Genomic DNA, 17,327 nt, shown 5'->3' with positions numbered 1-17,327 from the left:
AAATGTAGTTGTCACCAGCCGTGTAGAACCAGAGGGCCTCCGGCCTTGGGGGGGCATTAACGAGCCCTCTGGTGTTTGTCGCACCAGAAGAAGGTGCAACACACACACACACACACACACACACACACACACACACACACACACACAAAAGGTGAAATGTATTCTTTATTTGGAACGTTTTCAAACAATATCTTTACCTCCACAGCCTATCCCCGGCAATTCTCTCTGGGACAGTCTCGCACACAGTGGATGGGACAGTCCCAAACAGGGCTGGTTGCACATGTTATAAAAGTGAATGCCCATAATGCATTTATCTGCGCACATGGAGCAATTTATCTGCGACTGGGCGTGACATGACCTGACGACTCGACATCAGGGATGCATAACCTGTTAAAGCCACTTGAGATGTGTTTGTGTGCTCACAGCAGTTCATTGCCCCATATGATCAATCACAACACTACAGCTCCATCTATTGGTGCAGCAGTTTAACTACCGCTGTGTTCAGAGAGGCGGTAGAGCTCGAATTCTGCCATCAGTTATCTTAAACATGTTAACATCCAAATATCTTAAAGTGTATCCAAAAACACACACATGGTCTCACTTTGTGTAGTCTGAATCAGTCTGGCACTCTGTTTGGAGTTATAGGACTGAACATATTTTAGGAACTGCACAAAAACTCTTACTCTACATCAAATAATGACCAAGGTCAAGTCCAAATTTCTAATTAATGTAATTCTCATCCTCAGTTTGTTAAATGAGGGCTTGACCATTGGGTCTTACAAAAGACTGTATGTTGTATTGTTTTGTTTTGTTTTGTTTTGTTGTCTTACTTCCGCAGTTCTACCAAGGACAACAAGTCCCACAAAGCATTGCCCCTGCACGCACGCACGCACCACTTGTCACCTAGCAGCTTAAACGAGCGTTGCGTCTGTGTGTACGTTTCCATAGGGAGCAGACACGCGCACGCTCACGCACCTTATCGTAAGAGCTAGGATTAAAACGCTACTTGAATTTTTATCTGGAGAAACTTGGTGGTTATCGGCAGGCCCAGACAACGGCCGAGGCAAGGAACTACACCCCTAAATGGTGAGTTTTTCTAAAGAAGAAGAAGAAAAAAAAAGGGCGAAACGAAGGGACGGGCCGGTACGAAATGGTTGAGAGAACAGAACTGTCAAAGCTGACATGTCAGCAACAAATGTCAGCCGTTTTTCCTTGTCTGATAAACTACACTGCTTGTGTTACAGTATTTTATATTCTCTATCAGAATATAAAGTGAATGTTAATGTTTACTGTATGGGTAGCTGTGGTTAAATAGAATGTGTGGGCTATGCCAGTAGAGTTAATTATAGGAAGCAAAGTGCACACCTATTGTACTAAGTAAGTACGACATTTCATATGACCAAATTGAACAGTTTCTTTTCCATTGTCAGCTTAGCTTCCACGTTTGTTTTCAATAGAATTGACCTTGAATACCTTACTAATGACATGTGGCCTGGAACCATCTTAATTCCCTTTAAGTCCCTCCACAACAGATTGCCATATGTGAAAGCTGAGTGCAGACCAGCAGTCCGCTGGCTGGCCTCTCCGCTTGTCTTATTGCTTATTGTCTCAGTGAAACTTGGATATCAAGATAGGGTTTTGTTTAGAGAAAAAATATTCTAATTTGCAGTGGAAAATGAATGAATGATGAATTGAGAAGTGCATGCAGTCAACAAAACTTTAAACATTTACATAATGTTAATTGTAATGATTCATTCATTAAATGATTATCAGCAGTCATAGACCTAAATCCCATTTGGACGTTCTCTTAAGATGGGAGTTCCTGGCTCCATTCAATGAAATAAACACTAATCTCATTTTGTTTAGCTGTCCTTGACTTACCTGCAACTGTATTTCCTTTAACCTAAATACAGCAGGTAAATACTCAAGCAGAGAGGTTCTACTTACTCCCCTGCCTTTACATAAGTTTCATGATAATAGCTCACAGATGGAATTCAAAATCCTCATGCCGTAATACTCAAAATCATTGGGCTTATATAGCTTTAAATTTTGTATGCAATTCATTATTATTTGAAAGTAATATATCCATTAACCTCTGCTTATTAAAAAAAATACTTGGTTTTCCTTGACATCTCTTTACCCTTATTATGTCAGAGTATACAGCCGTCTTTCAGTCAAGCCCTGCTGTTGTGCACTTGACGACTGCTGTTTAACCAGCTCCACTTGTGTCAGCAGTGTCGCTCAAGAGAGATTCTGTGCAAACTGATGAAGAGAGGAAGAGTTTTCTAGCTACTTTTTGGTCACAGTCTAACGTCTGTAACCTCACATCTTCAGAAAAGGTTATTTATTAGTGCACAGCTCATGATCAACCAATTTAATTAATGACTTTATACCTGGATGGCCAAAGCAACTACTGTTTTGTGGAAGAATGCATGCAGCTCCGTATCCCAAAAGCTGTAGTCTAAAGATTTGTTTTTAATTGCTGGGATTTCATGATATGCATTTTGTGGCATTAAAGCTCTCAGACTTTCTCTGGGTTTTGTGTTTTAGAAAATGAATATGTACCAGACAACCCAGAAAGGATAAATTAAGTTTCCAGGGTGGCTTCTCCATCTACTGTATTGTCTAGAAGGTATTACACATGAGGGCAGTGTGTGAGAATGCACACAGGTTTGGTTATCATCCAATTACAGATCAGCAGTGCAGTTTTTCCTGGAGGAAAATGCAGTGCTGTCATTACCACATTAGTATTACAACCTGTTGCATTGGGGATATCTTTCTGCTTATTTGCTTGTTTTTGCTTCCTTAAATTTTAAAAAGTCCTCAGGGTGATTTATGGCTGAATATACAACCTAACAGTGTGATTGGTGTGGCCTGTGGTGCCAGTCAAATCCTCTTGTGAGGCAGGGTGCTTGGGGAAGGTAGTGGATGCCGGTAAGCACGACAGTGATGTAACATCCTATTTACATCCCCGTTGGCCTAATCTGCCTAGGGCTGCCTATGTCATCTCCCTTGGGTAGTCATGCTGGAGCCGCCTACTAGTGTGACACGTACCTACTCCTCCTCACAAAGCAAAAAAACAAGTTGTGATCCTAGCTATTCTTTGTCCTCAGATGACTTAAAAATACAGTTTTGCATTGATTTTCAGGGGTAAGACAAATACCAGGTACTCTTTGTGTGATTTTTGTTTGTCTATTAAATTGATTGTGTCTATTGTTGATGATGTTTGTTTCTCTCCTGTCACTGAAGGCTTTCGAAGGCACAGTGTCGACTGTTGGCTGACCTGTATCGCCAGGATCCAACCTTTCCAGCGATGGATCAGTTTCTGCGAGATGAGTTTTGAACTTCAAGAACAGGTGAGCAATCGGAACCCTTCTTCAGGTGACTAGAACAGGAAATAAAAAAGAGGCTTGGTGAATGAATCAGAAGTGTGTTTCTACAACTTGTTCCACACATTAGGAAGGTTAAAAAGCTGATGAAACGATCTTTAGCGATGATGAATCGCTACACCACCCTGAGGCAGCTGGGTGATGGTACCTATGGCAGTGTGCTGATGGGGAGAAGCAACGAGTCTGGAGAACTGGTGGCCATCAAGAGGTGAGGTTATTTTTCGACATTTAAAAAAAAATAAATATTCTGATTTAAATACTGTCTCCTCGTGACAACACATTGATATGATGTTGATAGTGTAGTCTTAAAATAACTAAAATGTGGGAATTTGGCTATTTTAATATTGTGATATAGCTTAAGAGTTATATATAGTATATATAGTCTTTCTATAGTTCTTAAGGCTATTTTACATAATAGTAAAATGATTTAATTCAGTTAATAACCTGTACCCCTAGTTATTTATTTATTATTGCATGAAAGTATCAACTATCAACCCAAAAATGTCACCACAATGTAGATGGTGAGAGGTTAAATGAAGAAAAGTGATATTTGAGTTTGACAATATTTCCTCTCAACACAGACTATTATGTTTATTTAAGTTTCCATACATATATTTAGAGAAGTGATTCCTCACAATAAATTCAAATGTATTTTAAATGTTAAACTATTTGGCAGATGTGCTAAATATATTTATATAAAAGAAGAGAACTTACTTAAAGAATTATAGTTAGCTTTGGGTAAATATCATACTAAAAGAAATTCAAACTGATGTTTGGGATTAAGGAACTACTGGTTTCCTGCCATCACCAAGGGAAACAAACTAGCTCTCATGCCTTTGTTTCAGCAGCATGGCAGCAGGCTTCAATAATAGATGAGAAAACGGGGGAGATGTGTCCACTGGTTGATCATTTGGTTACCATGCAAGACAATACATGTGGTGACGGTGAAAGGGAGTGAAAGTAGAGTGAGTGTGTCAGGTTGCTGACATTGTGGAAGGGACGACCGAAACTGGCAGGTGCCCAGAGAGTAGAAAAAGATATCCGGCACATTCTGACTCTTACATAATTCCAGAGGGAAGGAGAGGAATCGCTGATCAGGAGCCTCATATCCATGTGGTGTGTGTTTTTAATGGAAATAGCAACACAAACTGGGATAAAACGCACAACTTGGGACATCACTGTGTCAATATATGTGATCAGTGGTAAAAGTTTAGAATATCAGTTTAAATCACCTTACAGTATATAGCTATTGCAGGTTAGCTCATGAAATGAAATGAGCTGAAGTTAGACAAACCTCAAAAGCTGAATTATTGATGCAGACACACAAAAGAATTTTATAAAGACAGTGACACTCCTGTATGTTAGGTGTAATTTATACGGCCTGCAATTATAATACCTTCTCTTTCTTTTAGCCTATATGCCTATCTGATGTATCTTTTCCTTTAATGGCTGTCTCTCACAGGATGAAGAGGAAGTTTTATTCATGGGAAGAATGTATGAACCTAAGAGAAGTGAAGGTAAGGACGGTGATACTTGGAGTAGGTTATGGAACAGCTAATAGAAGCAGCACTCCCAGTAATTTGCAACAGTGACAACCACAGGATGAAAATATGTTGCTGTGTGATTTAGGCAATAATGCACAACAACTCTAGAGCCACTCACAGATTCATAATTGCAAAAATGTAATGCTATTGTAGAACAAATCAGTGTGATATCACTCTCATAACTTGTTTTTTTAAATGTACGTAAACCTGTTATTACATTACATGAGTTCTTTCTTATTTTTTCCAATGGTTTGTCACACCAGTCACTGAAGAAGCTGAACCATGCTAATGTGGTGAAACTGAAGGAGGTCATCAGAGAGAATGATCACCTCTACTTTGTCTTTGAGTACATGAAGGAGAATCTCTACCAGCTCATGAAGGACAGGTAAGAAGTGTCATATCACACTTTCTCACTATAAAGATTTGGACATATTGCAGTGATCTACTTTTATATCATTACTATAGCACATCATTTCCAAATGTCAAAATCTGGGCATGACTTTTCCCATTGGATCACAGACCTGATGTGACCAACAAGCTTTCCCTGGTGTCACCAGATTAACACTTTCTCTGGGGGAGGCCCTGATGTTTTTGCTAGTTTGGAAACCCCAGGTGTGCACTGCATGTGTACACACCTGGGTTTGTTGTCTGTGAGAAGCAAAAAGCAGACGTTAGGGAAGCTGCTGATGTTTTACAGCTACATAAGTTAAGCGGTTGAATGTATTTTCTCATGTATGCTTTTGTTTTTCAGCATATTTTGCCAGTTACATAAACAGAAGGCTGTTTATGTCATGATGCTTACACTAGCAGGTTCATGAGCATTCTGTCCATTTTATGTTTACAGAAAAAAATTGTTCCCTGAGTCAGTGATAAGAAACATAAGCTTTCAGATATTACAAGGCCTGTCATTTATTCACAAACATGGTAGGTGTACCGTGCTCCCTTCATGCCTTGCAAATGCATGAGAGTGGCTGCATACTGCAAGATTCGCAGAACGGTTATAGAGTGTCAAATAACGAGAAAACTATAATACTATGAAATGTGGCTTATTTCAACCAAAGTCCTGCATCATCAAACTAGTGATCAATCGATCAGAATCTTGTAGACTGTGAACACTCCATAACTTCCTCACATAACTCTTCGGTCTACTTTTCTTTCATTAATGGATGTGTGGATGTCGCATATGTAGAGTTGCAAGTTTTCAGAATCTCACAGAAAGTTATTCATGCAAACTTATGCATCAGTCACACACATTCACAACTGGCCACATTGTGCTGTACATACCCATGCTTCCACACATCCAATAGAAGTGCATGCACCTTTCTTCCTTTCAACTGCTTTTCTTTAATTTACCTTTTACCCTTTCTTTCCTTTCTTTTTTTCTGTTTGGTCTGCCATTAGAGAGAATAAGATGTTCTCAGAGAATGAAATTAGGAACATCATGTTTCAAGTGCTATCTGGGTTGGCTTTTGTACATAAGCATGGTAAGAGGCTTTACTCTGTCAATCTTTCGTTGCTCAGAAAGTAGCTTGACCTTTAGTTTGGGTGGTGTGTTTGATATTATAAAAGGTCAGTGTGATACTCAAATAGACCGACAATAATATATTTTACATGTAAATATACTTGATTTACTGTGTATGGCTGTGTATGTTAATGCATTAGGTTTAGATATATTTGTTTATGAGATTAAATATTGTAGCTCCTTGAGGTATACTGGAGACATTTACTTTTAATTCATGTAAGAGAATGATGGCAGAAATAGAATGTAGTTCATGTGACACTGTTGCAGCTATAGCTACAATTCGCCTTCATATGCAACTATTTTGCATTTGCATAATGGATTTTCTATAATGTCACCTCTTAAACATATCACAAATAATGTTATATTTAGTATTAGTATTAGTATTAGTATAGAGTATTTTCAAAGTGCCCTGCCACTGTCTGACAGCTTAAGTACTGAACTGTAGTGTTGTTGTGAATTACAACACATACCTTCAAAGCTGTTGCTGTTCACCAGCTCCTCAGTTTTTTGCAGTTCTAGCTGAATTTTACACAGCATTCGCACTAAATATAAACTACTATTGCAAGGTAGTTGTGCATGACTGCAAATTGAAATCAGTCCATTAATGAGAGTCTAAATGCTTGTTATTAATGTTGTGCAGGTTTTTTTCATCGAGACATGAAGCCAGAGAATCTGTTGTGCATGGGTCCAGAGCTGGTCAAAATAGCAGATTTTGGACTGGCCAGAGAGATCCGCTCCAAACCTCCTTACACAGACTACGTATCAACCAGATGGTAAGTGCATTTTTTTAGGCATCAGTAGCCACCAAAGAGAATGCCTATGCATCAATTACAGTGTGCATTACAGCAAGCAAGAGAGCGTCATCCTTGTAAAATTGACATTGTGATGTGCTTTTATGCTTTTTCGTTTTTGCCTTGTTTATATAAGCACCGTGTTGTATTTTCTCTGTCAAGGTATCGAGCTCCAGAGGTCCTGCTCAGGTCGTCTACTTACAGCTCTCCTATTGACCTGTGGGCTGTGGGCTGCATCATGGCTGAGCTTTACACACTCCGACCTCTTTTCCCCGGGAACAGTGAAGTGGATGAGATCTTTAAGATCTGCCAAGTCTTGGGCACTGTCAAAAAAGTGAGAAGAAACTGAATGAGTGGAAATGCTAGACCTTAGTTAAGGTTTTTATAATCATCATTAATACCCTTAACTTATTTTCAAAAGTATGAAAAAAAAAATATTCTGAGTAAATTTGTTGATCGTATAAAAATAAAAAGTGCACAAGTAGGCTAGAGGCAGTGTGCCGCTCTTTGTGGTGTAAAGCAGCTTTAGTGTGCTCCAGGCTCAACAGGATACCACTTCATTTCAAAGGCTTTCCCCAAATCCATCACTATTAACTGATTGCTTAGCAGAGCCCAGTTCTGGTGCGACCTTGTCAAGAACTGAGTGTGTAACCTCAGCCACAAGGGCAGATTCAGTGCCACTGATGTGTACTTTACACTGGTCATGGGCACATGGGTTCTGAGGTTAAGATTACACTGACATATTGCACCATGTAAATTTCAGTAACAACTGGAAAAACTGACGTGTCCTAAAACTTTTGACCGATGGTGTAAACAGTGCAGAATAAGTTATTTAGTTTACTGAGACTGTGCTGGCTTGCACTCCCATATGCTTATATCACCATACAAATGATATGGTGGGCCTTTTAAAACCTAGTTTAGCTTAGTGGTATGGATTTGATGGATATTAACACAATATATCAATTTCAATCTCAATCTAAATAATGCATATAATAATATGAAGTAATCTGATTATCTCCTCCATTAGATGGATTGGCCAGAGGGCTACCAACTAGCTTCTGCTATGAACTTTCGCTTCCCCCAATGTGTGCCGACCCACCTAAAGACCCTGATCCCGAATGCCAGCAATGACGCTATTGCACTGATGAAGGACCTGCTGCAGTGGGACCCCAAAAAAAGACCAACTGCCGTACAGGTGGGCCAGAGTGAGCCTGAAAGTCCTCTGTCCTCTGAGAATGAAGTGTCATCACAGTGCTGCAATCATCACTATATAAAGATTATCTATAGGTCCAACGCTGAGATTGCATTAGCCTCGTAATCCCATTCATTTTAAGTAGTGCTTAAGCCGTACGTAATTCCCCCTGTCACTGCAAAATGAGTAGGAAACACCTTTCCAGTGGAAGTGTGTTGCGCCCCACCCCTGGGGTGGCCCTATGAGGTGCACAACACTCCATCATTGACCCAGATCAGCCATAGAAAACACCTTAAGAACAAACAAATGCATGGCATCTATTAAGATAAAAACATATCAAAACAACCAAGACTAAATCAAGACCACAAAAGACAAGCAAAAACACAAGAAACAACCTGAGAGGCAGCATGTCCAGCACTCCCAAGGAGCTTTTGAGCACTTCATTGATGCCAGGTGCAGCTTATTGATGGCTCATCATGTACCCCAGGTGGAGCTACTGAGAAGACAGGAGAGAGGAAGGGACAAACAGAGCGCCACAAAACATACAGCCATAACAGAGTGACAAAGCTTTTCCATTCTCTGCTTACAAAGCTCCCTGGTGTAGGAATCACATCTTATCTAAAATAAGATGTGATTCCTTTTTCTCTCAAAACACTTTTGGTTCATGTTGAACATAGACAGCAGACATATAATTGCTTGAATAGAATAAAGTCTATGTGACATATCCATCATTATAACAGGCTCCTGCTACTGCTGTCAAGTTATTATCTTTGGTATCTTAAGTTTATCAGGATGCTGTACACAGCTCACTGCAGGTTTGAGCATGCAAGTTGCTATGGTCTGATTTATTTTGTTTGTGTGTACAGGGTCTAAATAAGTAATTGTTTCTAGTGTTACAGAGTACAAAAAAAATTAAAAACAGTGCTCATAGAATATTTGGAATAGGAGAACATCAATCTGTATTCCTTTCTCTCTCTGGCTAGGCCCTGCGTTACCCATACTTCCAGGTAGGCCAAATACTGGGGCCACGACCTCAAAGCCAGGAGGTCAAGAAAGTCCAAGCCAGGTCACTGGCTCAGAAGCAGGCCTCGGAGTCCAAGACTGATCCCCAGCAGTCTTCCTCTGAGTCCAAAGCCTCCACACCATCCTTGAAAAATCATCATCATCATCAGCAGCAGCAGCAAAATCAACATCAGCCTCTTAAACAGATCCCCCTGCCCCAAGCTGAGAGCAAACCAGGAGGTGTCAGCCATGCAGTGAGTGTTTCTGTGCAAAGAAAGAATGAAAGATTATTTAGAAACATACTGTAGGCTATCTTAGCAGGCGATTTCATCCATGAAAATGTGAGTTTGTATGGACACTTTGTCTTTTGCAGAAAGCAGCATCGCTGGGCACCGAGAACAGTGTTGGTGGAGGTGGGATAGGGGTACTGAAGAGCAGTCGTCGTCGCTGGGGCCAGACGGTGGCCAAAACCTCAGATAGCTGGGAGGAAACGGACCTGGCAGAAACCACTGCCTCCAACTCCAAGAAACCCACCCTGGCGAACGCAGAGGAGGAGAGGAGCCCTAAAGAGCACCACTCACAGTAAGTGCTTCAATGTCTTAACAGTTAGAGTTACCTGTCTCATGCATCATGCATTTCTTAAAATGGTAGTAGGTTATTTGAGTACAGAATACATCTATAAACTGATAGGGTTAGGATTCACCTTTAAGACTTAATATGATTCACTTCACTAGAAAATATAAGGTGCTCTTTGGGCACAGACCTTTTAAAGTCTGGTTTCTGATTTCAGGCCCAAGGAGCAGAAACCTCTGTATTCCTTCAGCACAGTCACCAAGCTACCCAACAATGTTAAGATGGGCCAAACGGACTACAATCTTCCAGGATCTGCCGCACGGCAGCACTATCTCAGCCAGTCTCGGTACTTGCCCGGTAAGACAGTATGACTAACTAGCAAATCGAGTCATCTTTATCATACTGAGGAAGTGTATTTATAAATTTTGTTTTTCCTCGGTGTTCTGTGGTTTGTTGTTAGCATGACTCCTGGTAGATCTAATTGTCTTTTAAAAAATAGGTTGTGTAACAGATTTCCTGTTTGAAGTAGACCTAAGTGGTGGTTGCTATCCAAAGAAATTTTCAGAAAGTCAAATCTATTGCACCAATTCAAATATAGAAAAAAAGACCATAGTAACAGTGTAGGAGTAAATTGTGTAAATCACAGATTATATTGATAGAAAGTAACTTTTTTGTACAGTGTTTAAAGTTGGATTACAGGAATTAGAGAACATTAATGAAATAATCTATTGCTCCCTAGCAGTTCCTTCTCTTTGTGACAAAGGGCCTCATTGCTATTTTGATATTCACTTCAGTGATTTGTAATGCAAGCATCACAGTGGCTGACCCTGCTGAATTAATCCAACAATTAAGGTCATCATCCTCATATCAAGTAATAACATTGTGGCATCATTACAATCACCTGGAGTCAGTTTCATCAAGCACAGCTTGGTGGTTTTAATATTTGTACCTTTGATTTTTCATCACATTATTTCTGTTGCTTTAAAGGGTTGATCAGCAAAAATCAAACTAACTCAGGAGATAAGGAGTTGAGTGGGATGACCTTGCGGGACCTGTGGGAGAACTCCTCAAATACTGTGAACAAACCGCTCGCACCGATTGGAGGAGGATTATCAGTCACCAGAACCAACGCAGGTAAGGACCACTGATGACCGTGTTAAGAGGTTTGACGGGGTGTGCAGTGGAGAGTGTGTGGGTTTCCAGACTTCCCGGACATGTTAAAGAAATCATATATAGCAAAACAACTGTCTTTTCTGTCAGTGGCTTATACAGCTGTCATAACGCAGGAAATGAATGGCTTGTATTTCAGGATATTTCTAAAAATGACTGTGCTTAAAGGATCAAAAACCAGAAAGAAAACAGAAAAGAAAAATCTCAATTCAAGTTTTCTGTATTTGTACATTTTGCCCCTTATCTGAACAAAAATGTTTGCAATAACAATTAAACCACTATGAACCTCAAGTACTGTAAAACATGCACACTTGTGATGTCCAAAAACAAATATGACTCTTCCAGCAAAAATAGCTGTCTTTTTGAGAATCTATAACTGAGGTAAAACATTGTTTGGCAACAAAACAGTAAACCTAGTTCTTCGGTGATATAAATAATGACTACAGTGTGACTCGTCTCATTTTGCCATGTAGTGGAAACCTGGCAACTGTCAGTGTCATCTACTGTTACATAACACAAGACCGTCCTCTTTGCAACACAGATGATAATGATGCAGCTAATGTCTCCTGATCAGTATTTATGGGGCCATGAACAAAGCGGTGTTAGGAGTGAGCCTGAGTGTCTGCGAATTTAGAGATGGGAGACCTCTAAAAAAATCATTTGTCATGTAGACAGACACACAATATGGGTCCCTGCTGTGCTCCCTCCTTCCCTCTCTTCTTCTGTCTCTTTCTTTCACCTTGTCTCTCCCTCCCCATTGCTTATTCATGAGATTAGGTCTGTCGTATAAGATCAAGTGTTTAAGTGCCCCCCCCCCCCCGGTCATTTGTCCCACCCCCCCAGCATTTACAAGCACACATACACACACACATACACAAATGTTTGTTTTGATCCCACTCCTGTATTACTCATGATCATAATTTTTCATTAATCACCATCAATCTTTTGCCAAGATGCAACTGGATCAGTGCTTACATGCCCATAATATTTGTTTTCCCCTGTTTTCTCATCCATTTCTGTTTTTCTTATTCTTCTTTTTCTCCAATTGCATGCATATCTCCTTCGACTCTGCTTCTTAGCTGCGAGACTAGAAGAGAATACCTCTAAGTCTGTGGATAGCCCGCCAGAGAAAACTGTTGTTAAAGAGAGAATACTGGAGAAAATCGATCTCTCCAAAGGTATTTAATCGAAGTGACTTCATGTGAGCTGTTTAGATAGCTGACTCCTTCACTGTAGGTTACTAGCATGCTAAAGCTCTTTTGTGTACATACACTATAGCTGTAGTAAGTAGAATAGACTGAGGATAAAATGAGATAAACTAACAACCAGCATGGCGGCTGATGCAGCAAGCTTCAGGTAACCAGCCAGCAACTTAACATGTGAAAGAGGCAAGCTGCTAAAGACTCTGCAGGAGACAAGGGTATAAGTACACAGTTTAACCTGAGAACTAAGACCTCCAGTTGCTAAATAGATGGTAAACTGCACTACAACCACAACATATGGGAACAATGAGGCTTTTGACTAATTATACTGATAACCATCTGTGACTGCTGGTGAAGCAGATCTGTGGTGTCACTTGAAAAGTTGAATGACTTCAATCACTTGGCCTTATTCATCTGTTTGGGTCCTTTGTAGTTGTTGCATATGCAGCAGCTACCATACACACAGCAACACAAATGATTATTATCACCGCGTGTGAAAACATCTATTAGATGTGTTTATTTTAGTTTTCTCCATTTGTATGTTTTTGTGTTTGAATGTTGCACATAATTGTAACTGTAAACCCATGCTTGGTGGGTACCTAAGGAGTGTAACAACAAAATGCACAAAAAATACAGTGGTGATGTATGTTTTTCTTCTCTTATAGGGAATTTTGTGAGCACAAAGTACAACCTCTCTGGTGGTTACATCCCTTCATTCCAAAAGAAAGAGGTGGGCTCAGTGGGGCAGAGGATCCAACTCGCTCCTTTGGCTGGGCAGCACACAAGTAAGGGCTTATTTCATCTATGTAAAGCCACCAAAATCACACACCACACCTGTCTGCCTGTCAGTCTCCCCTTCTATCCAACCCTCACTCGTGAACTTGTAGCCAGATGACTTTTAAAATCCATTCTGTTCTGACATAAAACCAGCTTCCCCCCTGTTAAGCTCAAAAGGTTGCACTGCTGCTTAAATCCTAAGTGGCTACTGTTTCTGTAATCTGTAGGCATAACTGCTGGCTGCATGTTCATCCTGTACTCAACCATTACGCCCCCTTTTCTGTACCCTGGTCTCCACTTTCTCACTTGCAGTATTTCCATCCAAGTTTTCATTCACTGGTACTACTTTCTCTAATTTCTTTACTCTTTCAGTCAATCTTTCTTCTTCTCCTGATAATAAAAAAGACAAAGCAAAAGCTGCAAAGCCCAAGCCCATATCCAACTCATCTTTGAGTGAAACCAATGAAGGTATTGTCATTTTCTCATAGGTGCTACTAGGTTTTTTGTGTGATAATTTATGGTCCTTCCATTACTCATAGTTAATATTTTAGAGGAAAAAGGCTGTCCATCATTGTTTTCTATTGCATTAAAAATAAAAAAGCTGTTAATTGAAGATAGATCCCTGGCTATGATGCTGCATATGTTGGAGAGAGACTGAATAAGTGGCATGTTCCTCCAGATTACGAGGGCTGGAAGAGAAGGACAGACGGGAATCAGATGAAGGGAAACAGCTACTCAGCTCTGGGGAAAACCTCTGGGAACCTCCTGACCAGAGCCCCCGCCGTGCAGCCTGTCCACGGCAGGGTAGACTGGACATCCAAGTATAGTGGAAATCGATAGCTCTGGGAAGAAGGTGTTACAGCTTCTGCTTGTTGAGCAGTGTTGCCATAGGAACACAACTTTGGCAGAGAAAAATAATCCTGTTTTTTTTTTTTTTTTTTTTTTTTTTTTACATTTAAACTCAAATCTTGAGGAAATACATTAATGCTGTATGTTTCCTGACACAAGCTACATCAAGATGTTGTGGGGACATTTTTCATAATGTTTATACATATACATTGCATGGAATCTCTATGTTTTGGAGATGAAGGTTGCCATGATGCTGAACCAAGACTGATACAGTCTGCAAGACAATCCCACTGTATCCCTGAAGGATCCAGTGTGAGCCAACTCTACTGTTAGTTTTTGGATAGTCTGAATAGAATTTAAATGTAGCATCACTTTTTTTTTTCTTTTTTACTAGTTTTTATTGTCAAGTATTGTTTCACTATCTGTGCACAAAATGTTAACAGCCTTTCAACTGTTCCTACAATGCTGCATTCTCTCTGCTTTTATCCACTATAGCATAGGTGACTGATGCGAAAATGTTCAACAGTTATGACTGCAAGAAGGATTACATCAATTTACTCTGAATATTTTAAAGCAACCGCAAATGTCTTTTATGTTATGCAATGCATAAACTGACCTGTTTTGTAAACATTTTATACAAATAAATATATAAAAGTTCATACTGCATTCATTTAGAAAAAAAAACAGGACAAGATTGGCAATTACTATTATATAAACAATTTAGTATATTTCATCCGTTCAAAAATGATATTAACATTCAACAACAAATGACAAGCTGACAGGCTGTTCCTGAAGCAGAAGATGGGATACACAGCAGCATCTTCCCTCCATCATGACTCCTGGGGTTTCTGGAGCAATGACACACCAATCTTCCCCACCATCAGAAGACTGGAAGAAGATAACATTTTGAGATTTTGAGTATAAGTGATCCACCCTGAATAACAGTAAAGGTCTATTTAATGATCCATCATTGTGTATACAGTATATGCTTCCATTCTATTGTTACTTGATAATGATACCTTGCTCCAGCTATCAAGCCAGCTGGCATTAACTTCCTGGATCCATAGAACCTCTTTCCCATTATGCCAGTTAGAGCTCCTGATGTAGCTGGAAGATAGAATGTGGTATGAAATATTGGTGACCACTCTTATTCAGAAACCCATTTACCCACAGTGCAACATAAACACAGAAAACACAGTACCAACCTAGGGACACCCAAACATTATTGGGGTCATTAGAGATCTGATAGGCACCTAAACCTGCGAGGCCCCCGAAGAGAAGACCAGCAGCCAGGGAGGGGACGCTGCCTGGAGGACACAAGGAACAGCAGATCAACACCTGCACTTAACATCCAAGGGAGTAACGTTTCAATGTAGAAATTCACGTAAATTACTGAATGAACATGAATACCTTCAAATTACAGGACTGGGGTTATCATCCTAATTATAGTTACTGGTTTCTAAAGAGATTCAGGAGAAGCAGGTTTGACTGTAATCTTAAACCACAGTTCCCTATTCGATACATACCTGCTTTCACGTAACCAATGACTCCTCCGGATGCGATAAGAGCTGCGTACCCATATCCTACCCAATCCACAGACATGCTGGACACCTGTCAGGGATATAACATGGGGGTGATTTAAACTGCTGCACAGTAATAATTCAATTACAGACGACGTCCTGTTGTGAAACTAATATTACTTACAGAGGCTAAATACCCCAAGAACTTAGAAAAACACGGAAACATCAGAGAAATGTTCCCCCTGACACACAGCAGCACTCACAAATCGTTACATTGTGGCCCCACAGGCGAGTATATGTGTGTGTCTGGCTTAGATAAGACTAACTGCTAAACGGAGCCTTGTGCACCACAAGCACGAATTAGCATCACTGTTACTATTAGCACGCACGCACGCACGCAGGGAAATCTGACAGAATATACTGAACACACTGGCATAATCAGTTTAGCGAACATACGCCATTGTTTTTTTTTATGAAAGTTAAACCTTTAAACGTCAAAGAATGACAACCATGAAAACTCACAACGCAAACATAGATACTTACTTACGACCTTGCTTCTTCTCCTCTGTCACTACCCAACGGTGATCTGTTCTCCGCCGAGCACAAATTATTGGTACACAGTTCATACAACAGGGTGCCCGATGGGAAATGTAGTTTTTGAGCGACAGAATTTCTAAAAACGAACAATAACACATACACATGTATATTTTTCATATATATATATATATATATATATATATATATATATATATATATATATATATATATATATCCGTTTTTCAGTAGCCATACACTCACACTGTACTGCATTGAAGAACAGGATTCATTATTTACATCACGCCTTGGAGGAGCAAAGGGAGTGCATTCTAACAGATGTCCACTCTGTGAATATAACTGAGAGTAGCCAGCCTGTAATTATTGAAGCTCTGCCACAGGATGACTGGAAAAAAGTCCTGTTTACTGATGAATCCAAGTTTGAGTTTTATGGCAATAACAGAAGGGTGTATGTAAGGAGATGAACAGGAGAGAGAGTGATACCACATGTGAATCAAACTGACAGTGAAACATAGTGGTGGGAATATTAAAGTCTGGGGGTGTTTTGCCTACTGGAGTTGGACACCTGCTACAAAATTTTACTAACCCCCAAACCAAGGAGAAGTGCCACTCCATTCTTCCAGAGACATTCTATACCCTCTGGTTTCAATCTTTGTGGGGAAGGATTCATACTACAGCAGGATAATGACACCAAACACACAGTCACTTGACCTCATGTCGGGACAACATGGGTCATCAGGTTTTGCAGTCCACGCCAGCTCGAGTGCATGTTGTCATTAAAGCAATCTATTGATTTTACAGCGTTATGTGCTAACTCTTGAATTTAAAGAGGCCTCAGTTTATTGAGGACCCTTTGCACAACATTAAGGAGTGCTGATGGGCCCCAGACACACAGAACAGGAGGTGATTTTATTCTTGTCACCACAAGATGGCAGTACAGGATTAGATTATATTGCATTTTGAGGTATACAACCAACATCTCCAAGCTTGGACTTGTTTTTTATTTTGTTTGTTTGTTTTTTTTGTCTTGTTTTGTTTTTCTTCTCCTGAGTGCGTCTCCAAATAGATTCTATTTTACAATTAAAAAAGAATGGCTGCACAGAGGCAGGACTGGAGCCGTGCTGAGTAATTAGCATGTAAATGTGAAAGTTTAGCCTTGGAAGTGCAGTTAAAGGTCGTGAAGAGGCACAGGTGGATAAAAGTCAACAAGAAGGCTTAACCAAATCCAGAGTGAGAAACAT

At 40.0% G+C, this 17,327-nt stretch overlaps 2 protein-coding genes across 11 annotated transcripts; one reads left to right on the top strand and one right to left on the bottom strand.

The window, feature by feature from the left end:
* Positions 1-934: 934 nt before the first annotated feature.
* Positions 935-14,670, top strand: mak (male germ cell-associated kinase). Of its 9 annotated transcripts, none has more exons than XM_018677599.2 (17): positions 935-1,086; positions 3,250-3,356; positions 3,460-3,597; positions 4,852-4,906; positions 5,197-5,318; positions 6,335-6,417; positions 7,096-7,228; positions 7,409-7,580; positions 8,274-8,441; positions 9,422-9,694; positions 9,814-10,022; positions 10,231-10,370; positions 11,001-11,147; positions 12,263-12,361; positions 13,051-13,170; positions 13,535-13,630; positions 13,842-14,670. In XM_018677599.2, exons 3-17 carry the CDS (start codon positions 3,476-3,478, stop codon positions 14,000-14,002), a joined length of 2,100 nt encoding a protein of 699 aa, XP_018533115.1. In that variant the 5' UTR covers positions 935-1,086; positions 3,250-3,356; positions 3,460-3,475; the 3' UTR covers positions 14,003-14,670. The 9 variants fall into 9 exon arrangements, with proteins under 9 accessions (XP_018533115.1, XP_018533116.1, XP_018533120.1 ...); XM_018677600.2 differs by lacking the exon at positions 6,335-6,417 and adding an exon at positions 5,778-5,857; XM_018677604.2 differs by lacking the exon at positions 12,263-12,361.
* Positions 14,671-14,712: 42 nt separating this feature from the next.
* Positions 14,713-16,204, bottom strand: tmem14ca (transmembrane protein 14Ca). Of its 2 annotated transcripts, none has more exons than XM_018677611.2 (5): positions 16,075-16,204; positions 15,538-15,622; positions 15,217-15,318; positions 15,031-15,118; positions 14,713-14,899 (listed from the first exon to the last, which is right to left on the bottom strand). In XM_018677611.2, the coding sequence occupies exons 2-5, from the start codon at positions 15,611-15,613 to the stop codon at positions 14,842-14,844; spliced, it is 324 nt and encodes a 107-aa protein (XP_018533127.1). In that variant the 5' UTR covers positions 15,614-15,622; positions 16,075-16,204; the 3' UTR covers positions 14,713-14,841. The 2 variants fall into 2 exon arrangements, with proteins under 2 accessions (XP_018533127.1, XP_018533126.1); XM_018677610.2 differs by lacking the exon at positions 16,075-16,204 and adding an exon at positions 15,716-15,860.
* Between the last annotated feature and the right edge of the window lie 1,123 nt (positions 16,205-17,327).

The sequence above is a fragment of the Lates calcarifer genome, linkage group LG24 (genome assembly GCF_001640805.2).
Source record: "Lates calcarifer isolate ASB-BC8 linkage group LG24, TLL_Latcal_v3, whole genome shotgun sequence".
Classification (NCBI taxonomy): Eukaryota; Metazoa; Chordata; class Actinopteri; family Centropomidae; genus Lates; species Lates calcarifer.
The sequence above is the reverse complement of the archived record's forward strand: the minus strand, read 5'-3'. Positions and strand labels throughout refer to the sequence as shown.